The sequence below is a fragment of the Ahaetulla prasina genome, chromosome 15, assembly GCF_028640845.1.
Source record: "Ahaetulla prasina isolate Xishuangbanna chromosome 15, ASM2864084v1, whole genome shotgun sequence".
Classification (NCBI taxonomy): Eukaryota; Metazoa; Chordata; class Lepidosauria; order Squamata; family Colubridae; genus Ahaetulla; species Ahaetulla prasina.
This window is the reverse complement of record NC_080553.1, coordinates 2,653,868-2,681,673: the sequence shown is the minus strand read 5'-3', so window position 1 is coordinate 2,681,673 and position 27,806 is coordinate 2,653,868. Positions and strand designations below refer to the sequence as shown.

The 27,806-nt window shown below is 47.9% G+C and overlaps 1 protein-coding gene across 1 annotated transcript in view; it reads right to left on the bottom strand.

Annotated features, from left to right (window-relative positions):
- AIFM3 (apoptosis inducing factor mitochondria associated 3) overlaps nucleotides 1-27,545 on the bottom strand; it is a 57,249-nt gene extending 29,704 nt beyond the window's left edge. Inside the window, exons 1-3 of the mRNA XM_058158430.1 lie at nucleotides 27,346-27,545; nucleotides 12,005-12,246; nucleotides 2,504-2,717 (exon numbers count right to left, since the gene is read on the bottom strand). Of these exons, the coding sequence (XP_058014413.1) occupies nucleotides 2,504-2,717; nucleotides 12,005-12,035 (245 nt within the window). The 5' untranslated portion in view covers nucleotides 12,036-12,246; nucleotides 27,346-27,545. The remainder of the gene's footprint in view (nucleotides 1-2,503; nucleotides 2,718-12,004; nucleotides 12,247-27,345) is intronic.
- Nucleotides 27,546-27,806: the final 261 nt, after the last annotated feature.

Below are 27,806 nucleotides of genomic sequence, written 5' to 3'. Positions count from 1 at the left end.
GTCTGCTTATCTGCTCCCGAACACGGAGGAATGTATGCCTCCCGGTCCCAGTCCTGGCTCCATGCCCAGACAAGCTGAAGAGGAGGGGGCACCTCCCGGTCCCAGCCCTGGCTCCATGCCCAAGCAGGCTGCAGAGGAGGGAGCACCCCCCGGCCCCAGCCCTGGCTCCATGCCCAGGCAAACGGAGCAGCTAGACCCCTCCCCCTCCTCCACAGCATGTGAGCCTGAGGAAAGTTTATTTCCAACAGCTGCTGATTGGAGTGACCCTCGCATCAGAAGATTGGATAGGCGGAGGCAACAGAAGGAAGGGAGGGGCAGGCCTTAATGAGTGCTGAGTCATGGAGCCACACCCCATGGCCTATATAAAGGATCTGCTTTCTGGCAGTCTCTGAGTCAGGCAAAGTCGAACTTATCTTGCTGAAGTCACTTTCTGGTCTCCTGCCTGCTCTGAGGACTTTGCTAGGACTTTGGGCAGAGCTGCAGAGGCAAGCCTGATTCGGATTTCCCTGACCCGGCCGTCAGCGGAGGAGTGGGACACGACAGGCCTTGAGTGAGAGGCCAGAACTGTCCGGCCAGCTCTCAGCAAACTTTCCTCTGGATGAGCTACACGGGTGTCCTGGAAATCACAAAAACTGGATCCTGTTTTGACCAGCAAGTCTTTCAAAGCAGAGGTAAAAATTAATAGCCAGAATGACATTATGCAAGTTTACTGGTCAGAAATAATCAATGTACAGATAGAAGAGAATATTTGTCACTTAAGCTTGAACTGTGGGGCCCTTGGTGCTCTCTGAGCTTGGTAGTTGTTCTGTCCCCCTCCGCAGTCCGGGAGACACGAGTGATGACTTAATTAGCTGGCAACTATCAGCTCTGGCAGCAAACTAGCGAGTGTCTGCAAGTGTCTCTGTTATCTCTCTTGATGCGGATGAGTCAGCCAGGAAACCAGGAACAAACAGGACTTCAGCTCTAATTCTCCCTCTAAGCAGTTGATTTGCTCGCCACGAAGTGGTATAGCAGCCCTTGCTGCTTTTATATCCTGTGGGGTGTGGCTCCATGACTCAACACTTCCTAGGCCTGCCCCACCCCTGCTTCTGTTGTTCCCGCCTCTCCTGCCTACGAAACCTAGGGTCCAGCCAGGCCTGATTGCCATCAGCCGGATCTGGAGGCGTGGCCTGGGGGGGTAAAGAGTCAGGGGATGGAGGCCTCGTTATCTCCTCCACCTGGCCTGCCTCTGGCTCCTGGAGCTGAGCCAGGGAAGCCGGTGCTCCCGAGGTAAGTCCTGACGGCCCTTCCCCCTCACTTTTCCAAGTTACTTTCTGGCAGGAGGCCCGGCTCGGGGGGCGCAGACACAACAGTAGTTTTCTTGTAGACGCTTCATTACCAAACTAGGTAACATCATCAGTGCCTGTCTAGCATTGATGATGTTACCTAATTGGATAATGAAATGTCTGTAAGTAAACAGGGCAGCTCAGAGAGCACCAAGGACTTTGCAGTCCCTCCTCCTCCTCTCTGCAAACCCCACTCCCTTCTAGCATTGATGATGTTACCTAGTTTGAGAACGAAACATCTGCAAGAAAATAACCAAACTCGCAGAGCATCAAGGAGACCTGAAGATGTCCTTAAGGAAGTTACCTTAATGCAGGGGTCTCCAACCTTGGTCCCTTTAAGACTTGTGGACTTCAACTCCCAGAGTCCCTCAGCCAGAAAAGCTGGCTGAGGAACTCTGGGAGTTGAAGTCCACAAGTCTTAAAGGGACCAAGATTGGAGACCTGTGCCTTAATGTGTCTTCTGGCTCTCTTGCAAGCAACAAAGAAATCACTACCTATTTACAGCCCAATAATACAGGAGGGGGCAGTTTATCATGTTCCTCAAAGGGTCATATTTTTACCTGCACCCCACCTCACCCCTCTTGCAATTGTCAGCATATTTCAGGAACTCTGTCAAGCCACTGATTAACTCGACTCACCTAGTAACCATATTTAAAAGTTAAAAGTGTTAAAATGCCCAAACTCAGAACGCTGCCCCTCTGGGGAAGTGATGCTCGAGTATCATCTGTGTGTTGAGTGCAGGAGGGAGATGTGAGGAAGGGGCTCTCGGCTTGATTCCTGACACAGCCTCAGGGTTCCCTTTCTGGGCTTCAACCGTCTCCAGCTAAACCTACCTCCCAGGGTTGCTGCAGGCAGGGGGAATATCCTGCAGGTTTTCCCAGAAGAAAAGTGGAATTAGGACAGTGTGTAGCTCTCCCACTCTTAGGGGCCTGGAGTTTTGGACCCTTGGGCTCCTTTTGACATCTTTTGCGAGACAGGCAGAGTTTGCAGAGAGCAGGCCTCCCCCCCCCCTCATTTTGACTAAAGCAGCGTTTCAGCCACTTGAAGATATGTGGACTTCAACTCCCAGAAGCTCTGCTGGCTGGGGGATTCTGGGAGCTGAAGTCTGCACATCTTCAAGCAGCTGAAGTTGAGAGACAGTTTTAAAACCCAAGAAAAAGCCCTGGGCCCCCACTGACTGTCCATTGTCCAGGTCTTTCACATGGCAAACGGAGGCCTCCACCACGTCCTTCACGTTCCGGTAGGGGTTGGGGGCGACAGGGTGCTCCTCCAGCTGGTAATGCCGTGATGTGCCATTGGCCTTGTAAACGATGGGGCTGGCCTTCCCGTTGGGCGAGGTCTCCTCTTTGATGCGCTCCTTCTCTGGCAACACCACCTCGATCTTCACTTCCACTGCAGGAGCCAAGAGAGCAAAGGGAGGGAGGTGAGAAGGACAGGGGAGTATCTTCGGCACCCTGGGTTCAAGCACAACCAAGTAAATAGTCTTAGTGGATAAATAATAAATAATTAGGGGACAGCCAATTAAATATGAGCCAGCCGTGTGTGACGGCAGCCAAACAAGCCAATGCCATCCTAAATTGCATCAACAGAGGGATACAATCAAGACCAAGGGAGGTACTAACACCACTCTATAAAGCCTGAGTAAGGCCACACCTAGAGTCCTGCATCCAGTTTTGGTCACCACGATGTAAAAAAGATGCTGAGACTCTAGAAAGAGTGCAGAGAAGAGCAACCAAGATGATTAGGGGGCTGGAGTATAAAACATACAATGAACAGTTGCAGGAATTGGGCCTGGCTAGTCTAGTGAAGAGAAGGACCAGGGGAGACAGGATAGCAGTCTTCCAATATTTGAGAGGCTACCACAGAGAGGAGGAAGGGGATCAAAGCTGTTTTCCAAAGCACCTGAAGGCCAGACAAGGGATGGAAACAACAACCTGGAAATATGGAGGAATTTTTTGACTGTGAGAGCAATCATTCATTGACAATCGACCAACCAAAGCTGGCTCGGGAATTCTGGGAGTTAAAGTTCCCAGGCTTAAAGTTGCCAAGGTTGGAGAACCCTGGCTTAAACAGCTATTGTGTTTTATTTAAAAACTGTCACAAAAAGGTCATAAGGTATGTCTCGTTTAACAACCACCTTGCTTTTTTTTGTTTTTTTGTTTACATTTATACCCCGCCCTTCTCCGAAGACTCAGGGCGGCTTACAATGTATAAGGCAATAGTCTCATTCTATTTGTATATTTTTACAAAGTCAACTTATTGCCCCCCCAACAATCTGGGTCCTCATTTTACCTACCTTATAAAGGATGGAAGGCTGAGTCAACTTTGGGCCGGGCTCGAACCTGCAGTAATTGCAGGCTTTGTGTTCTAATAACAGGCTTCTCTATTGCCTGAGCTATCCCGGCTCTTAGCAATGGACTTCTGATCCCGTTTGTGGTCATAAGTCGAGGACTACCTGTGTCGCATCTGGTTGATTCTGATGCCCTCCTGTGCCCGTGTTCCTGGTCAGAGCCATAGGAGGCCCTGTTCATGCTGTCTCTCTCCCTCCCTCCCCCGCCCCCGTCAGGCCTCCATCAGTGTCAAGTATCATTTAATAGAATAACAGAGTTGAAAGAGACCTTGGAGGTCTTCTAGTCCAGCCCCCTGCTTAGGCAGGATACCCTACACCATTTCAGACAGATGGTTGTCCAACATTTTCTTTAAAATTTCCAGTGTTGGAGCATTCACAACTTCTGCAGGCAAATTGTTCCACTGATTAATTGTTCTAACTGTCAGGAAATTTCTCCTTAGTTCTAAGTTGCTTCTTTCTTTGATCAGTTTCCACCCATTGCTTCTTGTTCTACCCTCAGGTGCTTTGGAGAACAGCCCGACTCCCTCTTCTTTGTGGCAACTCCTGAGATATTGGAAGACTGCTATTCGTGTCTCCCCTAGAAGGTCCTTTTTTTCATCAGACTAGACATACCCGGTTCCTGCAACCGTTCTTCGTTTGCAGCTCCCGATGCCATCAGGAACAGGCAGGGAGCCCAAAGGCTGAGATGAGCCTTTTGAAGCCTGTGTCAATTCAACCCACCTGCAACTTTGCTGCCCTCCAGGCTTCAGCACTTCTGGACACGGCCACCAGGGGGCTCTTCTGAACCACATTGGTATCAAAAAGGCCAAAGGCTCGTTCTGACCCCCAATGGCAGCTCTGCCCTCCTGTATTTGCATAGCAGGTGTCAATCAGTGAAGTACTGAAGAGGTGATGTTTCAGTTGTGACTTGCAACACATTTGTCATCACTCACCCTGTGCCTCTTCTGGCAAGTAGCCACAACTTTTTTCTGCTCTGTTTATTTTGAATAAGGATAAGGATGTTAGGACTAGGGCTAGGGGTAAGGGTAAGGATTAAGGTTAAGGTTAAGGAAGCAAAGGTGGTACCTATCGTAAGAGGCACCTTGGGTACAATCCCAAAACAACTGAAGCACCACTTGAACACCATCAGCAATGACAAATTCACCATCAGTCAATTGCAGAAGGCAGCTTTACTGGAACAGCTTACATCCCGCAAAGATATCTTTAACAGCATCAAACATCCAGATCTCCCTATCCCAGGTCCATGGAAAGGACCCGATAGGTGGATAAAAAGGCCAAATCCAGTCTGAACATCTGGCTGATTGTGTGATGCACCATAAGACTAAGAGGACAAGGAGGGGGGGAAGGAGGAAGTGGGGGAGGAGGGGGGGGAGGGAAAGGAAGAGAGAGAAGTGGAGGGGGGGAAAGTCCATTTCAGTTAACAGGAAAATACCGGTTGGCTGGAGATCTTAAGCCAAGGCCAACAACTACAATTACGCAGCTCCTCCTATGTTCAAACAAACCACATTCTGGCCCACAAACCTACCAGGCTGGTTCCTGCAATGCTAGGTGAGATGCAAATTGCCTAACCCTATTCTGAGAGAATTTAGGGCACTTCCTCAGGTGTCGTCCCCCCATCCCACGTTTTCTCCTGAAGTAGCTTCACTAACCATACCTGTAGGGTATCACCACCAAAGCACTTTTCTTTTAGCCACATCCACAGCTGAGGCCCACTGATTTATGTGGTTCCAAAGGTGACTTCCCAACAGGAGTGGGGAGAGATGGGGTGGGGGGCCAGGAAAAGAATGGAAGGGACAGCAGACCCCAATAATAAAGACAGAAGGAGGATCAGTTGGCAATTTACCCTACAATACCAGCTGAGCCCAGATGGAGAGAAATATTTCCAACTATGCAAAGAGTCTGTCTTAAGGAACTTAGAATTGTTGGGCTGGAAGGTACCTCAGAGGTCTTCTAGTCCAACCCGCTGCTTGAGTAGGACAACCTATGCCATCCCAGACAAACGGCTCACCAGTGTATTGAAAATCTCCGGTGATGGAGCACCCACAACTTCAACTTGTGGGTTGACAGTCCTGTTGTGTCTCGTCCGATCTCACCACAGCTGGGGCCTTCTTATCTGCTTCCGAACACACAGGAATGTCCTAGTATGCCTCCCGGCCCCAGCCCTGGTTCCATGCCCAGACAGGCTGAAGAGGAGGAAATACCTCCAGCCCCCAGCTCTGGCTCCATGCCCAGGCAAACGGAGCAACTAGACCCCTCCCCCTCCTCCACAGCATGTGAGCCTGAGGGAGGTCAATTGCCAACAGCTGCAGACTGGAGTAACCCTCGCGTCAGAAGACTTGATAGACGGAGGCAACAGAAGGAAGGGAGGGGCAGGCCTGGATAAGTGCTGAGTCATGGAGCCACACCCCATGGCCTATATAAAGGATCTGCTTTCTGGCATTCTCTGAGTCAGGCAAAGTCTAAACATATCTTGCTGAAGTCACTTTCTGGTCTCCTGCCTGCTCTGAGGACTTTGCTAGGACTTTGGGCAGAGCTGCAGAGGCACGCCTGATTCGGATTTCCCTGACCCGGCCGTCAGCGGAGGAGTGGGACACGACAAGTCCCACTCAGCTTGTTGTCATCTGCAAATGTAATGAATACCTCTTCTACCCCATCATCTAGATAATTTATGAAGATGTTGAAAAGTACTGGGGCTAAGACAGAACTGTGGGGTACCCCACTGCATGCTTTCCTCCAGGTTGGTGTAGTTCTATTGAGGACTACATATTGAGTGTAGTTGGTCAGCCAGTGGTGAATCCATCTGATTCCTCTATCCTACATTCTTCTATCTTATCAAGAAGTGGGCTGTGGTCTACTTTGTCGAATGCCTTACTGAAGTCTAAGTAAACTATGTCCACAGTGTTTCCCTTATCCACTAAGTGCTATTGCTATTGCTGTTGGCTTTTGCACCATTCTTGGCAAGAATGGAAACTGCTCAGCCGGTGGAGCTGGAGTTGGCTCAGAAGGGCTACTTTAGCCCTTTCAGCAGGACCAAAGAGAGCAAATTTCCTCACCCTCTGATTAGACTTGGATACCTTCTTGGCAGGTTTTCCTCCTGTCCCGTCCCTCCCTCCCAAACAGCCCTGCCCACCCCAGACCAGTCAAGATCAGAAGACCCACAAGAGCTGCGTTGGCAGAACGAAAAGCTGGGAAAGGAGGGAGATTTCATACCTTCCCGAAGTCTCGCTGAGTCGGCAGATTTTCCTCCGCAAGGAATTTAATAAACATGAGGGCTTTCTAATCGTTTCTAAACAACACTGCACGGCCCTTTGCCACAGGAATGATTACTGCACCGTAAGGCTGTAATGATTAGCATTTAAATGACAACTTTGGAGTAGGAAAAGCAATTCCCATGAATTCTCTCCGGGAACTTTTCCATTAGTCCCATGAAGTAAGCAACTTTACGACCTCTCGTCTTACTCTTCGTTTTCTTATCTTTGAAGACTGGCAGCACCAGAACAGAGCCATTGGCTCAAAATAGCAGATTCAGCCTGGCTGCCAGGAGGATCTGACAGAGGCGAAACCGGGCGGACGGTTTGCCTCCTCAAAGGGCCGCCCAATGCCAGCCTCAGCCTGGTACACTAGGAACCATCAAGCAGAAAGTGTGCCAACCAAACTCAGGTTGTTTTCCTGACCACATCAAAACAGGGTTTCACGCTGCTTCCCCCCCAACCCAGATGTTGGTGCATCTTCCCAATCTGGGTCTCAACCTCAATTCCTTCTTGGAATTCCTTCCTTCAGCTACAGGGAGTCCTCGACTTATGACCACAATTGAGCCCCAAATTTCCGTTGCTAAGCGAAACATTTAAGTGAGTTTTGTCCCATCTTACGACCTTTCTTGCCATGGTGGTTCTTTTTAGAAGGTAGAAGTCAGGAAATCAAAAATACTTGCAATCCAGTAATTGTCCGCTGGCACTCATTCCGTCTGCTTAAAGAAATCCATGAAGATAAGACAATTAGCAGAGATGGACACTTTCTTCTTTTCCTGCTTTTGCAGGCACGCACTGAAGTCGGAGTATGGCAGGAATATTTATGGGACCCGTCGACCCTTCGGGGCTCTGCTTAATTAAAACAAAGCCTCTGGGGAGGTCTACCAACACTTCCCTGCTACTCTTATCTTTTCCCTTTCATCCAGGGAAAAAGATTAAAGCCGGCTTTTCCTGGCTTTACGATGTTCAGTGCGGAGCCCCTTTAATTAGGGGCTCAGCGAAGAGGTGGAGCCACCGGAAGTCCTCTTGCCACGGTGGTTAAGGGAGGCGCTGCAGTTGTGAAGTTAGCAACACAGGTGAAACTGGCTTCTCCACAGACTTTGCTTGTCCGAAGATTGTAAAGGGGATCACGTGACCCCTGGACACTGCGCCCGTCGTAAATATGAACCAGCTGCCAAGCGTCTGAATTTTGATCATGTGACCACGGGGATGCTACAAGGATTGTAAGTGTGAAAAACGGTCATAAGTCACTTTTTTCAGTGCCGTTGTAACTTTGAATGGTCACTAAATGAACTGTTGTAAGTCGAGGACTACCTGTAGTATGTCTACCTGTTGCGTGTCTGGAAGAAATATTTTTATAAATTAAATTACAAGGTTCCTCTGTGGGCAAGTCCTAGACATACAATAGAGAATATAAATTTAGAACAGGACCAGGAAATGATTACATATAAAGATCTTTTATATAATGAAAGAGGTAGTTTGCAATTAAAATCTTTGCACGTATTAAAAGAAGAAGGGAAAAATTATACTTGGTTTCAATACGGGCAACTACCTGCCAGATGGAAGGAAGATCAGAAAATTGGTATAGTGCAGAATGAGGAAAATTTGGTAAAGCAAATTAGAAATTAGTCTCAGGAGCATATAAAGAGATTGTATAATGTGTTACTTGAAATTGATTCTGAAAGGAACTTGGTAAAAGACTGTATGATAAAGTGGGCACAAAATTTTCAGGAGCCAATATTATTGGAAACTTGGGAAAAAATTTGGGTTAGAAATGTTAAATTCACGCAGGCACAGAATTTAAGGGAAAATTGTTATAAAATGTTTTATAGATGGCATTTAGATCCCAAGTGCCGTTGTAACTTTGGTCACTAAATGAACTGTTGTAAGTCGAGGACTACCTGTACTGTGCTCAAATACAGTTATTAAAATATTAAAAAGAATTAATAGAACAGAGAATAGAACAGAACAGAACAGAAGAGAATAAGCTGGAAAGGACCATGGAGGTCTTCTAGTCCAGCCCCCTGCTCAAGCAGGAGAGCCTATATCACAGTCAGGTGGAGGTCCAGTGTCTTCTTAAAAACCTCCATTGATGGAGCACCCATGATTTCTGCTGTTCCACTGGTTAATTGTCCTCACTGTTAGGAAGTTTCTCCTTAATTCCTTGGTTAGTTTCCAACTATTGTTTCTTGTCTTGTTTTCTGGTGCTTTGGAGAGTATGTTGACCCCCTTCTTCTTTGTGGCAGCCCCTCAGATACTGGAACACTAGTATCATGTCCCCGCTAGTCCTTCTTTTCTCTAGACTGGCCGTACCCAAGTCCTGCAGCTGTTCTTCACATGTTCTTACTCTCCAGGCCTTTGATCATCTTAGTTGCTCTTCTTCACGTCAATTAGTAGGCAATAGAGCAAGAATGGGCAACGATGGTCCTTTACGGTTTACGCCCTATGGACTTCAACTCCTAGAATTCCTGAGATGAGTTGTTTGGCTTGGGAATGAGATGGCTAGTTGAGGAATTCTGGGAGTTGAAGGCCACAGGTCTTAAATTTGCCAAGTTTGGAGATCCCTGTTCTAACTCTTCTCTTAAGTCCTCCCCCACTCTAGCCTGAATAACTCGGCCATAAACAAGAGTTAACTGGATTTCCCAGGACATAACTTTGTTCAACTCTCCTAACCTGGTCACTGAAGAAATCCATTTTCAGGGTTGGGATGATACATAGAGCCTCAAATCAAATGCACTGAGTTTATACGGTCCCATGATGCAGTGTAAATAAACTGGAAGCCATGTGTTGAGGGTCTTGAGAAAGGACCTGAGATTCTTGGAAGCTGGTGGACTCAGGTGAAAAAGACAGGGTTCCTCACAGGGTGAAGCCAGGCATGTGTGCGGTAGATGCTTGCTCCACCTGGCTTCTTCCGGGAGCCAGAATAGGGGTGAAGAGTTTGGGAGAGTGAGAAAGGGTAGAGGGATGCTATCAGTGCAACCAGACTAAACACCTTCTGCCTGGTCTCCAAGGATCTCCTTCCTAAGTGCATGGATCCAGCTGATTTAAGCCCTTGTCCAACTCAGGATAGTATACTCCCAAGCTGCAGTCATTTTTAAAACAGGAGACCTTAGCAAGAATCACTTATGCTTTTATTACTTCACAGCTGGACTCTTGCAATATGTTCTTTGGGGCACTGCTCTTGAAGAATATTTGGAGGGTGCCAAGCCCAGCTTTATTGGTTACCGATTTGTTTCCAGGTGGGGTTTAAAGTGCTAGTTATTACCTGTAAAACCTTACGTGGTTTAGCTACAAGCAACTGACAAGATCTCCTGCCAAGGTGATCTACCTTTCCTGTTCATGAGATGCTCTGAGCTCCACTTCCCAACCAGGGTGGATCCTTTTTCCCTTTGAAATTCATACGTTCCATCCCTCCCATCGTTTAAAATATCTAAAGTAAACTTAAAATAAGTAAAATGCTTATACTCTGCTATTTCGTATTTGATGCTGTCATTTACAGGTATTTTTATATTATGATGATTATTTTCACTTAATATGTTAAAACTGATGTTAGCCATCAGGAACATTTGTAATTGGGTAAGATATAAGTGTTAGCAAATAAGTAGTATGATAAAAAAAATTAACTAAATTAACTGAATTTACACAACAATCCAAGACACGTACAAATATCTAACTGCTAAATAACCTTAGCAGAACCTGGAACAATTCAGTGAAGGACAAAAAAGATGGTCAGGACTCCAAAATGGCTGCCCTGCAAGAGTTGGGACTGAGGAGCCCTGAGGAGACTGAGGAAGGACTGGGCGGTCCTCTTCGAATACTTGGCAGGGGGTCACCCAATGACTCCCCTCCCCCTCTAGAGTTTAGGACAAGGAATCACAGAGCAACCAGGATGATGAGGGGACTGGAGACTAAAACATACAAAGAAGAACTGCTGCAGGAACTGGGCATGGCTAGTCTAGTGAAGAGAAGGAGACAAGATAGCATCTTCTAATATTTGAGGGGCTGCCACAGAGAGGAGGGGATCAAGCTATTTTGCAAAGCACCCGAAGGCCAGACAAGGAATAATGGATGGAAACTGAACAAAGAGTGATTCAACCTGGAAATAAGGAGAACTTTTCTGACACTGAGAACAATCAACCGATGGAATAGAAGTTGCCTTCGGAAGTTGTGGGAGCTTCATCCCTGGAAGCTTTCAAGAAAGACTGGAGTCCCATCTGTCAGAAGTGGTGTAGGGTCTCCTGCTTGGGGAAGGGGTTGGACTAGACCCTTCCAACTCTGTTAATCTGTTATCTGTTATTTAAGATACAGGAAAACATGTTCCAGCTGAATGCTAAAAGGGTATCTTATGTTTGAAGGCTAGATTAGTTGGTCAGCAGGACCAATAGTGGGAAGAGTGAGGAGTTCAAGTGGAACAGAAGAAGCTTCTTGGATGAGAAGCGAAATGTCTTCAAGGAAAAACAAGAAAGTCCAATTGTCTTTTCAAAAAGCCCCTTTGAGACAACTGTGACCTGAATGACCGAGAATCTCCATAGACAAGTGGAAGATTGGAGAACCATCACTCAGGGCCTGGTTTTAATAGTTGAGTGGGCTCTTAAAATTCACATTTTATGGTTCACTCGACGTGCAACAGATTTGCAGAAGAATTCCTTTGCCTAATCCCACTGTCTTTGTTTGGGAAGTGCCACCTGCTTTGGTCTAAAGGTTTTCCTGCACTGACATTCAGCCCTAATTGATGCCCAAGTGCCAACTTTACAAGGGCTTTACTTTCCCCCAGCTTTGGCCTCTCTTTCTCAAGAGACTTGATCTCCGACTGCTCCTCCAGAAAGACGCCCCCCCCACTTTGCCCCCCACAGTCTTCCAGGAAGGGTTCTTAATCTTCTATTAAAGAATTATGCTTGCATGAAATGAAGTTTCCAAGGGATTAGCCAATTGCTTTAGCAATCCTGCCACGTTGAAATTCTCCACTGACTCTCTTGGCAGAAAGGCCTCCGGCATGCCTGACCTAGTTTAATCATAGCTCTGCACAAAAGAGGCCACGTTTGGGCCATGGAGCCAGAAAGTTTTGCTGAGAAGAAGCTCACCTGGTTTGGGTTTGGAGAAGCATCCTCCCATGGCGAGTCAAGCAACAGAAGCCGTCCGGCCAGGGAAGGACTGAGGGAGGAAGCAGCACCTTCAGCCCAGCCTCTGGGCGGTGGGGACCTCCAAGCCAGTCAACGAGCAACAGGAGCCAGGGAAAGTCACCATGGTGGCCGCTGCTGAATGGCTTTCCACAAAACTGGGCTTCTTCTTGCTACTTTGGTCGTCATGTGGCTTCTTGGGTGACCTGCGTAGGATAAAAAAATGCAATATGTTGTAAGCACCAAATAAGGTCAATTTGAAATCTTGACCCAGTCAGATTCACCACCTTCGGCTTGGAGCCTTGCTGGCATTCCGCTATCAACTGGGGAAGGTAGGGGGGACAAATGGCCAATAAAGCTGCATACCTTTATGATGGGGAATTGGAATTGACAGTTTTAAACAGATTAACAGAGTTGGAAGGGACCTTGTAGGTCGTCTAGTCCAACCCCCCATCCAAGCAGGAGACCCTACAGCATTTCTGACCGATGGCAGTCCAGTCTCTTCTTGAAAGCTTCCAGTGATGAAGCTCCCACAACTTCCGAAGGCAACTTCTGTTCTATCGGTTGAGGAAGATCAGAGTGGTTTGGAATCTGATTCATGCTGGCATCTTCAAGTCCGTTTGCCCTGAGCGTGGGATGTCACCCACCTAAACACCTCAGTGTTTTCCAAAACATCTCGGCAGTGCCGGATTGGTTGCACACAGAGGGACTGTGGGGGGAGGGCTCGGGGGAACCGAGGGGATAGTTGCGTATTGATGCATGGGAACTTCAGATTCCACCTGATTCTCCTGCGATCAGCATCTCTTAGTAAAAGTGCATTTTCACTGCAACCAAATGGAGTCAAGAGGCGATCAGACTGGGGCAGGTCTGACAGACCCTTTCTCGCACAACCAGGATTTGGGGCCTGAAGAACTGTCACACTGTAGTTCTACAGAAACTCCGAATGCCAGTCTCCGTAACCTGCCAGCCTTGCCCAAATGCCATCTCAGCCACTGGCCAGGCTCCCAGAGTGTAGAGGGAAGGCAGTGCCTCTGTCCTGCAGTCAAGGGCAACAGCTGGGCAACCGTGTCCCAAGATAGGGACCGTCCTCCTTAGGATTCGGGAGACCATCAGGGCTGGAGGCTAGATTGGGAAGTCACCCTCGAGACATGGCCAGGGATGGGCACTTCCAAGATGCCCCCACTTGGGGAAGAGAGGTTGACTCTGACTTTGAGACCATCAAGAAAGACCCAGGCTGGAGAAAGTTATTAGAAAACATATTGCTCGTGGAGTGTTTGTGGATGGGGGGTGGGGGTGGGGGGGGAGACACCAAAGGTAAAATGATGGCCACAGCTTGCACAATGCCCGTGATATTTATTTATTTATTTATCTATTTATTAAATTTTTATACCGCCCTTCTCCCGAAGGACTCAGGGCGGTTTACAGCCATAATAAAAAACAACAGCAATATACACATAAAACCATAATTAAAAAACTTATTATACAAATGGCCGAATGAAAACATTTAAAATAAAACCCCGAATTATAGAATGTTAAAACATTAAAACTAATTAAAATCCTAATAAAATCCTATGCCAGTTCTGCGCGAACAAACAAATAGGTCTTCAGCTCTCGGCGGAAAGTCCGAAGGTCCGGCAGTTGCCGAAGTCCAGGGGGAAGTTTGTTCCAAAGGGTGGGAGCCCCCACAGAGAAGGCCCTCCCCCTGGGGGCTGCCAGCTGACATTGCTTGGCGGACGGCACCCTAAGGAGTCCCTCTCTGTGCGAGCGTACAGGTCGGTGGGAGGTATTCGGTAACAGCAGGCGGTCCCGTAAGTACCCTGGCCCTAAGCCATTTAAACCCCAGATATCCATTTTGTTCCCTAAGACCAGCAGGGAGCTCAGGAAGTCCCACCCGAAAAGAATGCAAGACATTGTCAATTATTTTTCAGTCGTGGCCTTATTTATAGATTCCGGTAAAAATAGCTGTCTTGCAAAAGGGAAAAGAAAGAGAGAGAGAGAGAGAGAGATCGACTCATCCAGTGTAAGGTAAGTTCATGCTTGTAATTTTATTTATTTTTTGTTTACATTTATACCCCGCCCTTCTCCGAAGACTCAGGGCGGCTTACAGTGTATAAGGCAATAGTCTCATTCTATTTGTATATTTTTACAAAGTCAACTTATTGCCCCCCCAACAATCTGGGTCCTCATTTTACCTACCTTATAAAGGATGGAAGGCTGAGTCAACCTTGGGCCGGGCTCGAACCTGCAGTAATTGCAGGCTTTGTGTTCTTAATAACAGGCCTTACCAGCCTGAGCTAAACCAGCCCAATTTGGTCACCGCAATACAAAAAAGACGCCGAGACACCAGGAAGTGTGCAGAGAAAAGCAACAAAGATGATTTGGAGACTGGAGGCAAAACCATATAATGAGGAGTTGCAAGAACTGGGTACTTTTAGTCTAACAAAGAGAAGGATTCGGGGCGACATGATGGCAGTCTTCCAATATCTGAGGGGCTGCCACAAAGAAGAGGGAGTCAACCTATTCCCCAAAGCACCTGAAAGCAGGATAAAAAAACAATGGATGGAAACTAATCAAGGAGAAGACCAGCCTAGGTTGGACTAGATCAGGGGTCTCCAACCTTGGTCCCTTTAAGACTTGTGGACTTCAACTCCCAGAGTTCCCTCAGCCAGCTTTGCTGGCTGAGGGACTCTGGGAGTTGAAGTCCACAAGTCTTAAAGGGACCAAGGTTGGAGACCCCTGGACTAGATGACCTCCAAGGACCTTTCTAACTCTGTTATTCTGAACTTCCATCTCTTCTCAGGGAAGGAATCAATGTAACACACATCCCAATTCAGAGCTTGGTTCTGGGAGAGCTTTTCTCCCCACAAACTTCTATGGGGAAATGCAATCCAGAAAGAAACCTCAGCCAGGGCGAGGGCTAAGCTCTGCTTCCCACTCTCCTCACAGACACACCCTCACCCTCCTTTGAGGTTGATGCCACACATCAAAGAAAAAAGCCATCCGACGGCTAATAACGTAAGTATCATTAGACCTCATTCCCTCCCACTCCAGAGTTGAATGTTACCACGGGATCCAATAAGTCAAGATGGCGACCCACCATAGCATAAGGAAAGCTTTCCCCTTTTTCTTTTAGGGAACTGGGGGCTAAAACAGGATGAACGGTTTGCAGGAACTGAGTATGTCTAGTTTGATGAAAAGAAGGACTTTCTAGGGGTGACATGATAGCAGTCTTCCAATATCTCAGGGGCTGCCACAAAGAAGAGGGAGTCAAACTATTCTCCAAAGCCCTTGAAGGCAGGACAAGAAGCAATGGATGGAAACTAAGCAAGGAGGGAAGCAATCCAGAACTAAGGAGAAATTTCCTGACAACAATTAACCAGTGGAACAATTGTGAATTGTGAATGCTTCAACACTGGAAGTTTTTAAGAAGAGATTGGACAATCATTTGTCTGAAGTGGTGAAGGGTTTCCTGCCTAAGTGGGGTTGGACTAGAAGACCTCCGAGGTCCCTTCCAAATCTATTATTCTATTCTATTCTATTCTTTTTCCATTTTAAGGGCATTGTTATGCACACAAAAATGGTCAGAGCTTCAACTTATTTATTTATTTAATTGACATGCCACCGATCTTACCACCCAGAGTAACTCCGGATGTCATCTTGGCATTTTCGACCGTATCCTGAGATAACCCCTGAATTTAACAGGGCAAACTATTTTCTTTGCTACCTTCACATAACCCAGTGGTTTACAAACCATTGTTTGTTTACTTATTACATGTATACGCCGCCCATTTCACCATTAAGCAACTCATGTTTGGCTGCCTGATGCTTGGTCCTGTCCTTCTGAACTGGGCTGAGTCCTTGTTTGTTTCTATCTCTGCTATTGCAACCAGAACCAAGAAGAGGCAGAGAGGGAAGGAGGGAGGAAACCTCCCCACCTTCCAAGAAGTCATCTAGATATCTAAAGAACATGAAGATATCTAGCCTCGTGGTGCGACCAGAACAATCTTGAACTAAACACACTCAAAACCGTAGAAATGGTGCTAGACTTTAGGAGAAACCCTCCCATACTACCACCTCTTACAATACTAGACAACACAGTATCAACAGTAAAGACCTTCAAAATTTTAGGTTCTATCATATCTCAACACCTAAAATGGACACCTAACATCAAAAAAGTCATCAAAAAAGCACAACAAAGAATGTTCTTCTTGTGCCAACTCAGAAAGCTCAAACTTCCCAAAGAGCTGCTGATACAGTTCTAGAGAGGAATTACTGAGTCCGTCAACTGCACCTCCATAACTGTCTGGTTTGGCTCTGCAACCCAACAAGACAGACAGCTGTTGTCACTCACTGGTCTCCTGCCTCTTCATTGCCCGAACTTAACATTGGCGACGAGGATGGGATTTTGAGGCAGTGAGATCGGGAAAAGAGCTGAAGGAACAAAGGAATTCGCGAACCCAGCCAGTTTCAAGGGCGGATAGTTAGCGATGTCCAGCTACACGCCGCCAGCGCCATTTGATCCAGCCAAGGAGAAATGGGGGTCGTACATGGCTCGTTTCGAGTGTTTCCTTGAACTCCAAGGAGTCTCGGACAATCGGAAGCGAGCGTACTTCCTAAGCCACTGTGGTCCAGAGGTTTTCGATACCGCGGAGTCACTTTCAGAGCCAACGCCGGTACAATCGGTACCGTGGCAAACACTACAAACAACACTTCGAGCGCACTACGCACCGGTACCCTCAAAGTTCGTCCAACGGTTCGAGTTGAGGCAACGGGTACAGCGAGAGGGCGAATCGATAAGCGTGTACATGGCCGCGTTGAGGAAAGCCGCGAACCACTGTGAGTAGAGATTTGGAGGACTCCTTACTCGAACAACTCATTTGTGGGGTCAGGGACATCCGACTGCAAAGGCGGCTGCTGTCTAAGAGCAACCTGACTTTGGCAATAGCCTTGGACGAGCCCAGGGCTCACGAGATGTCCACCAAAGCGGCGGAAACCTTGCAAAAGCCGAACGCGCAGGGTGCCGGAGCGAAAACAACACCGGTCCACAGCGAGGAAGCCCAGGCCGAATCGGAAGGTGAGGAAGAGAAAGAGGTTTTCCACACCGGGAGGCCGGAGAGAGGTGACCGGGATGAGTGCGTGAGTTGTGGGGGCCAACACCAACGACAAAACTGTAGGTTCAAAGACGCGGTTTGTTGGCGGTGCGAAAAGAAAGGACACATAGCTCAGGCCTGTCGAGCCCCCCTACCTTCCCGCCAAAAATTCAAACCGACCAATCAGAGCGCCGGAGCAGCGAAGCGGCCCGGGATTGGTCCATTCAAAAAGGGCGCGAAGTTAAATCAGACCACTGTGAGAGTGGGCCACGCATCGACACGACTAGAAAAGAAGATTTTTACCAAAACTTACATTGAAGGGGTAACCGTGCCAAATGGAAGTAGACACCGGCTCATCAATCACAATTATGTCCTGGGACACCATCATGAGAGACTTGCCAGCCATCGCTAAGCGCCAGCTACAAACCTAGAAGCTAAGAGTGCAAGACTACCAGGGAAATCGGATCCCTGTTCAAGGGGTCATGTCCGTCCAAGTCAAGTATGGACAGCACAAGAAGACCCTGCCAATCACCGTAGTAGATGGAACTCTACCGAGTTTGCTAGGGCTGGACTGGTTCCGAGCTTTGGGCATGGGAGTGACCGGGGTCTACAGAAACGACGTCAACCTCAAGGATGAACTACTGAAGGAGTTCGAGGACGTCTTCAAGGACTGCCTAGACAAGTACGTGGGGACCCCTATTTCTTTCAACTTAGACCCACAAGTTGCCCCTATCTGGTTAAAGGCTAGGAGGGTCCCATTCGCCCTAAAGCCCAAGATTGACCGGGAGTTAGACAAACTAGTAAGCCAGGGAATACTAGTCCCCGTCGACCATGCAAAATGGGAGACACCCATAGTTTCCCCAGTCAAACCGGACGGATCGGTCCGGATTTGTGCTGACTATAAGGCAACGCTTAACAAAGCATTGCAGAAAAGCGCATACCCCGTTCCGGTAGTGCAACACTTGCTGCACTCGTTAGGACAAGGGCAGGTTTTCACCAAACTCGATTTGGCTCAAGCCTACCAGCAACTACCTGTAGATAGCAGCACAGCTGAGGCACAGACAATTGTCACGCATCGCGGTGCTTTCAAATGCACACAACTCCAGTTCGGAGTTAGTGTGGCTCCAGGGCTGTTCCAAAACCGAACGACTGTTACAGGGTCTACCCGGGGTGGTACCATACTTCGACAATGTATTGGTATCGGCAGAAAACTTAGATGAACTAGGGGTAAAACTAAGGAAGGTATTGGGCATTTTCAGGTCTGCTGGACTTAAGGTTAAGCTTAACAAATGCCAAATTGGGGTAGAGTCAGTAGAGTTCCTGGGATACCGAATAGACAGGAAAGGGATCCACCCCACCGAGAGCAAGGTAAGGGCCATCAGGAAGGCTCCAGCTCCCAAAAATAAAACGGAATTACAAGCATTCTTAGGGCTTGTTAATTTCTATGCGGTATTTTTAAGGAATAAGGCAACAATAGCCGAACCGCTACATAAATTACTAGCAAAGAAAGCTGTTTGGTCCTGGGGCAGAGTGGAGGCTAAGGCATTTGACGGGGTAAAAAACCTTTTGTCCAGCGATAGCCTCCTCATCCAGTACAATGGCACGTTGCCACTAGTACTAGTTTGCGATGCTTCTCCCTACGGAGTGGGGGCTGTGCTCAGCCATAGGTTACCGAATGGAACAGAAGCCCCTATAGCGTATTATTCCCGAACAATGTCCTCAGCTGAAAGGAATTACAGCCAGCTAGATAGGGAGGCATTGGCTATAGTCTCCGGGGTGAAGAAATTCCACGAATACTTATTTGGGCGAGATTTCGAGATTGTCACGGACCATAGACCCCTACTGGGACTCCTAGCGGGCGACCGCCCAACGCCCGTTGCACTTTCACCCAGGCTGACCCGATGGACTATCTTCCTGGCAGCATACTCTTACAAACTGCTCCATCGCCCGGGAAAAGACTTAGGGCATGCGGACGCTCTTAGCAGGTGCCCTTTACCAGAGACTATCGAAGACCCGACCCCGGGGACACCCGTCTTGCTCATTGACTCTTTGGACTCAGGCCCAGTCACATCTAAGGAAGTGGCTAGGGCATCGTACAGGGACATTACAATAAGGACTGTAATCGGTTGGGTGCAAAGGGGATGGCCCGCTGCGCCGGGCGAGCGTTTCAAAGACTATGCGAAAAAACGATCGGAACTGTCGGTTCAAGGGGGGTGTCTGTTATGGGGGGATAGAGTGGTTATCCCGGAAAAATTACGCGGAAATGTGTTAGAACTGTTGCATGCGGCCACCCGGGGATTGTGAGAATGAAGAGTTTGGTGAGAAGTTATGTATGGTGGCCCCTAATGGATAAGGACATTAGTGACAGGGTAGGGAAATGCCAATCCTGCCAAGAGTCAAGGCCACTACCCCCTACAGCCCCAATTAGAGAGTGGGAGAAACCCCAGGGGCCATGGTCCAGGATTCACATAGATTTTGCTGGGCCATTCCATGGGCAGACCTTTTTAATTGTAGTAGATGCCTACTCAAAATGGTTAGAAATCATCCTCATGAAAACCACCACGGCCGAAGCAGTAATCACAGTCCTGAGGCATCTATTCGTAACACACGGCCTGCCCGACACCCTAGTCTCCGACAACAGCCCGCAATTCACGGCAAACCAGTTCGAAGGGTACTTAGCGGAAGAGGGCATCAGACATGTCCTCTCGGCGCCTTTCCACCCGGCGACGAACGGACTTGCAGAACGTTTCGTTCGGAGCACCAAGGAAGCGCTATCTAGGATGTCCAGGAGATTGGCAAACCAAAATCGATACTTTCCTAGCAGTCCAACATAGAACCCCCTGTGTGACAACTGGCCGCAGCCCAACGGAACTATTGATGGGCAGGAAACTCAGGTGCCCATTAGACCGACTAAACCCAACCTACACCCCAGATGGGTACAAGAGTATCCAAGAAAAAACTAGGGAGATGACAGCAGGTGACCCAGTATGGGCACACAACTATAGCGAAGGCCCAACATGGTTAAAAGGGACAATTCTAGGCATAACCGGGCCAAAATCATACATAGTAGACATGGAGGATGGCAGGGTTTGGAGACGCCACATAGACCAATTAAGAAAACGAATACCAAATAATACAGAAACCAAACAGCCAGACCCTGACTACCAAATGTTTGAATCTACAGCTGACTCAAACCCGAGGCGAGTTTGATGAATCCGATGAAGTCCAGCGACGCCAACCGGTTCCTCCTGAAAACAACAGGGACGACTCTGCCAATAATCCAGGGCCGGACGGCCCAGAGGAGGAGCTGGGAGGAACAAACAGTCCCTCTGGCCAGCTCGACTCACTCCCAGAGAATGAATTGCGCAGGTCAGAAAGAGTTAGGAGACGCCCTGTCTACCTGCGTGACTACGTGGAGAAATAACTTGCAAATTTTATGTAAATATGGGTACAATGCGTTCTGGGAGGGAAGGAGTGTAATGTATTTAAACTTTAGGAGGGAAATTTGGGCGGGAACTAGCACGTTGCTGATTGGTTGAAGCCTCAGCCAAAATAGTATTTAAAGAGGGGGTTTTGCCTGTGGTTTTTCGCTGGGTTCACTATAAACTAAAGAGCTGTTGTCACTCACTGGTCTCCTGCCTCTTCATTGCCCGAACTTAACAGCTGCCAACCTGCCTTCCATTGAGGACCTGTATACTGCATGAGTCAAAAAGAGGGCTGTGAAAATATTTATAGACCCCTCGCACCCTGGACATAAACTGTTTCAACTTCTACCCTCAAAACGATGCTATAGAGCACTGCACACCAGAACAACTAGACACAAGAACAGTTTCTTCCCGAACGCCATCACTCTGCTAAAGAAATAATTCCCTAAACACTGTCAAACTATTTACTAAGTCTGCACTACTATTAATCTTCTCATCGTTCCCATCACCAATCTCCTTCCACTTATGACTGTATGACTGTAACTTTGTTGCTTGTATCCTTATGATTTATATTGATATTGTTTCCTGATTGCTTATTTGTACCCTATGACTATCATTAAGTGTTGTACCTTATGATTCTTAACGAATGTATCTTTTCTTTATATATACTGAGAGCACCAAAAACAAATCCCTTGTGTATCCAATCACACTTGGCCAATAAAGAATTCTATTGTATTCTAAAACAGATAAAAGGAGCAGCCCTGAAGCACTGCTGGGCCTGACTCTTCCCCGAAATTGCCCTTCCGAGGCCTTTGGGCCGATTGGTACATGCTTGGCTAAGCCCTGGTCATTCCACCCTCAGCAATCTTCCGATGTACCTCATTTCCTTCCTTATCTTTACAAGAAGCAAATGGAAAAGGTAATATAAACCTTGAGCAGGAAAGGAAGGGGGGAGGGGAGGGCTGCGAGGTTTGCCATGTCATTGACCCAGCCTTCGTAGGGCAAAAGCTAACACCCGTTTTGACTAGTCAGGTTACATGCATCCATCTCCAACCGAGCTGGAGGAAAGGAACAGTCTGGGAAAGTGTACTGCAGTCCTTTGATGAGAATAATAATAGAATAGAATTTATTGGCCAAGTGTGATTGGACACACAAGGAATTTGTTTTGGTGCATATGCTCTCATTGTACATACAAAAAAAAAAATACCTTCATCAAAGATACAACATTTACAACACAAATGATGGTCATAGTTTGCAATTCAACCTAATGATAGCAACAAAAAGTTACCGTCATACAGTCATAAGTGGAAAGAGATTGGTGATGAAAACGATGAGAAGATTAATAGTAGTGTAGATTTAGTAAATAGTTTGACAGTGTTGAGGGAATTATTTGTTTAGCAAGGTGATGGCCTTCGGGAAAAAACTGTTCTTGTGTCTAATTGTTCTGGTGTGCAATGCTCTATAGTGTCGTTTTGATGGTAGGAGTTGAAACAGTTTATGAGATGGGTAGACCTGCCTTTCCCATAGACCGGGGTCTCCAACCTTGGTAACTTTAAGTCTGGAGGACTTCAACTCCCAGAATTCTAGGAGTTTTGCTGGCTGGGGAATTTTGGGAGGTGAAGTCCTCCAGGCTTAAAGTTGCCAAGGTTGAAGACACCCACCCTAGACTAGAGCAACATGTTTTTAAGCAGCTGTGCTTGGGCCTCTCTGCTTTTTCTCCAAGGCATCCACTTTGCTGCTAAGGTCCCTAGAAGTCTTTCTCAACCTGGTCAAGGTTTTACAGATCAACAGAGTCGGAAGGGACCTTGGAGGTCATCTAGTCCAACCCACCCCCCCGCCCAAACAGGAGACCCTACACCAGTGATGGTAAACCTTTTCAGCACCGAGTGCCCAAACTGGAATGCGTGCACATGTGCTTGCTGGTCTTTGGGTTTCTGGCATTCCGGCATGTGTGAAGAAACCAGAAGGTCAACTAGCGATGGTGCACGTGCCCACAGAGAGGGCTCTGCGTGCCACCTCTGGCCCGTGTGCCATGGGTTCACCATCATGGCCCTACACCATTTCTGACAGATGGCAGTCCAGTCTCTTCTTGAAAGCCTCCAGGGATGAAGCTCCCACAACTTCCAAAGGCAACTTCTGTTCCATGGGTTGATTGTTCTCACTGTCAGAAAATTCCTCCTTATTTCCAGGTTGAATCTCTCCTTGATCAGTTTCCATCCATTCTTTCTTATCTGGCCTTCAAGCGCTTTGGAAAACAGACTGACCCCCTTCCTCCTCTCTGTGGCAGCCCCTCCAAGTATTGGAAGACAGCTCTCATGTCTCCCCTGGTCCTTCTCTTCACTAGACTAGCCAGGCCCAGTTCCTGCAACCGTTCTTCTTCATATGTGTTAGCCTCCAGTCCCCTAACCATCTTGGACTTCAACTCCCAGAAATCCCCAGCCAGCAAAGAATGCTGGGAGCTGAAGTCCACACATGTTCAAGTTGACAAGATTGGGAAACCACAGCACTAAAGCATGACGTGAAGAGTCTTCATTTTGGTGCCCGGTTCTCCCTCTCTCTTGGCAGCCTTTGTGCCCTTTTGCTCAATCCCAGGGAAGACGCCAAAGAGGGACCCTCCTGGGAAGGTGGAAGTTGAGTAGCTGCCACTTCTCGGGAAAAAGCTCGTCTTTGAAGAACAGTTGGCACATGGCTCCTTTCCCTGGAGATCCTCAGGAAAATCCAGTTTCGCCCTTCAAAGATTCCGCACGAATTCTGGATGGCCGCTTGTGCTCCAGGTTCATGAAAATGAAGTGGGGCTCAGGTCCAATGAACCTCTAATCCTCGCTGGACATCGATTCTAACCACTGTGCCTCTCGTCCAGTTGCTAAGAGGAATTCCCTGGATTAAGGCGGCTTCCCAGCTAGGGAAAGGCACTGCAAAGGCTTCCAGATAGAATTGTGAAGTTCTCCCTGACTTTTCCTGACAAACCCAGGGAAGACCAAGTCCAGGCTGGAAGAGGCCAAAGCTCGGTTGGTCGATCAGGCAAAACGTTGTTTCATTTAGCCAGAACTGGTTGCATTAAACTCAATAGGCCAAGATCCCGCAATACGACAAGCCACTAATCTGTGGGTTTTGTCCGGAAGTGAGTTTGTGTTTCTGTTGGTGGTCAGCTCAGAGAGAGTTTCTCCTCAGGCTGGGGAGAGCCAGCAGTGGGGGTGGTCCCAGCCAAGAGCAGGAGGAGGGCCATTGACCACCCCAAAACTAGATCTAGCTCTGGGAAATAGGTCCTCCATGACAAATGAAGAGAAGATAGTTGTGTCCTGGCCATCAGATGAAGCCACAAAGATGGGGAGGGAAAGTTCAGTCAAATTAGCTAGAAATACATTTTGGGGGGTGTTGGGAGATTGAAGTAAGGAAGGGTAGGTTACAAGCTCAGGCCCATCAGAAGTTCTCCTGCACAGCTGCCCCTTCAGGTGAGAAGCGCTTCCCCCCACCCCCCACCCCCAGAGGAGGAAGGGCCACCAATTTAAGCTTTCCTTCCTCCGCAGACTCAAGACCAGCTGCCAGAAGGGCCCGGGAACAACCCTTGCCCTCCAGCCCAGGGCTGCCTTCTCGCTGCCACTGCTGCTGCTCCTGCTGCTCCTGGCTGCTGCTTCAGCAAATTGGTCTCCAGATTATGCTGAACGGGAAGCCTGGCAGGGGAACTCCTGAATGTGCTCTTTCTGAGGGGAAGACCGACAGACGTCCCAAATTAATCATTAAGCAAGAGGTGCAATGAAGATTTCAAAGGTGCATCAATAAAATGCTGATTAATTCCTCAAGGGCTGAGAAAATTTCTCAGCTGAGGGGGAGGAAGAGAAGGAACGGAGGGAGGGAGGGAGGGAGGAAGAGAAGGAAGGAAGGAGAGGGAGGGAGGGAGGGAGGGAGGGAGGAAGGAAGGAAGGAAGGAAGGAGGAGAAAGGGAGGAAGGAAACCATGACAAAAGACTTATAAAAAGCAAAGATGGAGGTGAGAATGTTTTTCTCTCCATATACCAAAATTCAGATTTCTACCAAAGGCACTAACTACAGTCAATACAAAGTAAATTGTCCTTTCCACAGCTATTACCCTCCAGATATAATGTTGGGTACAAACTCTCATCATCCCCAGTGACCATGTGAGGGGGGGGGGAAACCAAGGGCTCCTCTTGCCCAAATGCCTGTGCATGCAGGAAGCAATCAGAGGCCCTACAAATGTTCATAAACTTCTATGCAGTGGTGAGATTCAAGTAATTTAACAACCGGTTCTCTGCCCTAATGATTTCTTCCAACAACCTGTTTGCCAAACTGCTCAGAAAGTTAACAACCGGTTCTCCCGAAGTGGTGCGAACTGGCTGAATCCCACCACTGCTTCTATGGCTCAGCTGATCTCAGACAAGGAGGAACCCAGAGATCATTTAGCTGCCCTGAGAATATCCCCTCCCCAGAATTGCAGCAAAACATCTCTGGCCTCTCCATCCAGATCTTTCCCTCTGCTTAGATGCCTCTCTCCTCTCCTTGGCAGGGACCCCTCCTCAAATTGCCTTCTTGTTGGGAAGCACCTCCTGCCCGGAGGTTCCTCTGCTCCCCCCATGCCAAATGCAGAGCCTTTACAGTTGCAGCCCCTATGGATGGGAAGCTATCCCTGGGTCCCTCGCAGGGCAGCCAACCAAAGGCTTCTCAAGGTCTGGTGCTCCCTGCCCTTCACTTCACTTCCATCTTGTCCCAAAGGTGCTTTTTCAAGAGGCAGCTGGACTGCCTTGTTTTTTCTTGAAAGACATTTTGCTTCTTATCCAATAAACTTCTTCAGCTCTGAAGAAGGTGAAGAAGCTTCTTGGATGAGAAGCAAAACATCTTCAAAGAAAAACCAAGAAAGTCCAGTTGCCTCCTGAAAAAAGCACCTTTGGGACACCCATGAGCTGGAGGACTGAGAGTCTCCCTAGACACTTCAATGTTAGACATCATCCCACGGATCATTGCCACACAGTCTCTCAGGGTGTTTTGCCATCCAATCTGCGTCCATTGTTCCCAGGAGCCCCTCCAACCCCCCCCGACCTCCGGAGAAGAGCTGCTTTGCCAAAAACAATTCAATAATTCAATGCTCTTGACTCTTCCGTGTGCTTCAAAGGGCCGACTCCCCAGGGGAGGCACGCGGGAATACATAGGGAGGCTCCCCACTGCAGTTCCCCCCACCTCCGAGATGATGCCTGGGAGCCTGGCCTTTTCCACAATCCAGAGGCCGTCCTGCTCAGCCACCCAACAGAAGTGGGGGGGGGTTCATATGTGGGGACTCCCCGACGACCAGTCTGCCCACAAGTCAAGAGCAAAGCTCCCCTCCGGGTGAGGGAAACAGCATCTGAGCATCAAACAGCATCTCTGCTCCTTTGAGAGTGCGGGTGCCATTGCGCACACATAAACAAGAAGGGGAACACTTCACACTCCTTCCATCAGCCTGACCCCCTTGCTACCCCTGTGACCTGCTTCAGAGATACGTCCAGATAGTATTCTTGATTTAGGGACACAAAAGGATTTGCCCCGTTTTCTTCCAGCATTTCTTTCTGCACTTCCCTGAGTTGGTCTCCCATCCTAGCCCATCTTTAGCAGACCCAACCCAGCTTGCTTGCTTGTTTATTTATTTTATTTATTTTATTTATTTGTTTATTATTTTATTTATTTATTATTTTATTTTATTTATTGAATTAATTAATTAATGGAATTTATATTGCCTCCTATTCACACATGACGACTCCAGGCAGCTTACAGAACATAAAACCCCATATAAATACAAGAAAAATAATAAAAGAAGAGTCACATAATAAATTAATATAATAAAATCACCCATCCACCCCAGTGACAGCAGATCACACGAGCCATTAAATGGGCTCCATCCCGCTCAGGGTTCCCCAGGCTCACTGGCAGAACCAGGTCTTCAGTGCCTTCTGGAAGAGTGCTAGAGTGGGGGGGCCAGTCTAATCTCTGAGGGGATGAAGTTCTGGAGAGAGGGGAGCCCAAACAAGGCCAGGAGAGTCTGCTCCCTGCTGAGATCAATATTGCCAGAAGTGGGCTGCTTTTAAGAGGGCAGATCAGGAGCCCCCCCTAGGAAGGGGCAACAGCCAAGTTGCCCGCTGCTCTCTGGGAAATGAGCTTCCCTGAGCCAGCGCACAATCAGCCCTGGCAGGGCACAAAACTGCCACATCATTTCAATGTATTCAGATGCCCATGATTCAGGCTTCTTCTACATCAGCTCACAACCCTGTCAATTTAAAATGTGCAGCTTCAACCCGCTTAGTAGGATGTCTGGAAGCCAGTATGTTAATGCCTCTCCGCTGAATGAAAATGAATTTACAAAGCAAATAATTGCTGAGACATTGCAAGACTTTTGAAAGCTGGAACTGCGAGTTCTGTATCTTTGGGGGTGGGGAGAGAGACTTATTGAGCTAAAATGTGTTGCGGCACAAACATTATATAAGAAACAGCTTCAAAATATGCATGAGCCTCGTTTGAGCGGCCCGATTTCCCACTGCTGTAGAAAAGATGAAAAATACATTCAGCCTTGGCTGAATTTAAGGAAGGTTGGTTAACCTAATTAGAAATTGAATGGGAAACCATCTGAGGGGTTTTTCCCCCCCACCGGGCCCTGATGACCACTCTGAACCTGAAATAGCAAAAGATATTTTTATGGTGGGGGGGGTGAGCTTGCGTCAATCAATAAGCTCTACAATGCTTGGAAGAGCATTGCCAATTTTACCCCATATGCTAAGATCCTCACAAATGCACTCAACCACAATTTTTACCTAATCCAGTGAGTTGTGTGAATGATCTCCAGGGTTTTCCTGGAAAGAAAGTATGTTGTAAGCTGTGAAAGTAGCTAAAGGCTGTTGCAGTTGGAAGAGTTCCCTTGTCAAGTAACTTTTCCAGTATTCTATTCTTCCGTTCTCTTTCCGTTTCTTCTGCAGGTTTGCTCTGAGCCTGCCTTCCCACAGTTGGGCTGTCCTCTTCCTCGCCTCCCCTGTCTCACCCGCTAGCAAAGGTTACGGATCATGGAGGGGGGGGGGCTGAGGGTCTTTGGCTGGCTGACTGGGACCCCCTGGGATTTTCAGCCTGAACCTGGGGAGAAGAAGGGCAGGAGAAGAAGGGCAGGTTTTGCCGTTAAAGATATTAAGAGGCGAAAAAGAAGAAAAGCAGTAGCCCCTTTCCCCAGTACCAAAACTTCAGTGCCACCTCTAAGTGGTTCAAAGTTTCATTCAACCTCATG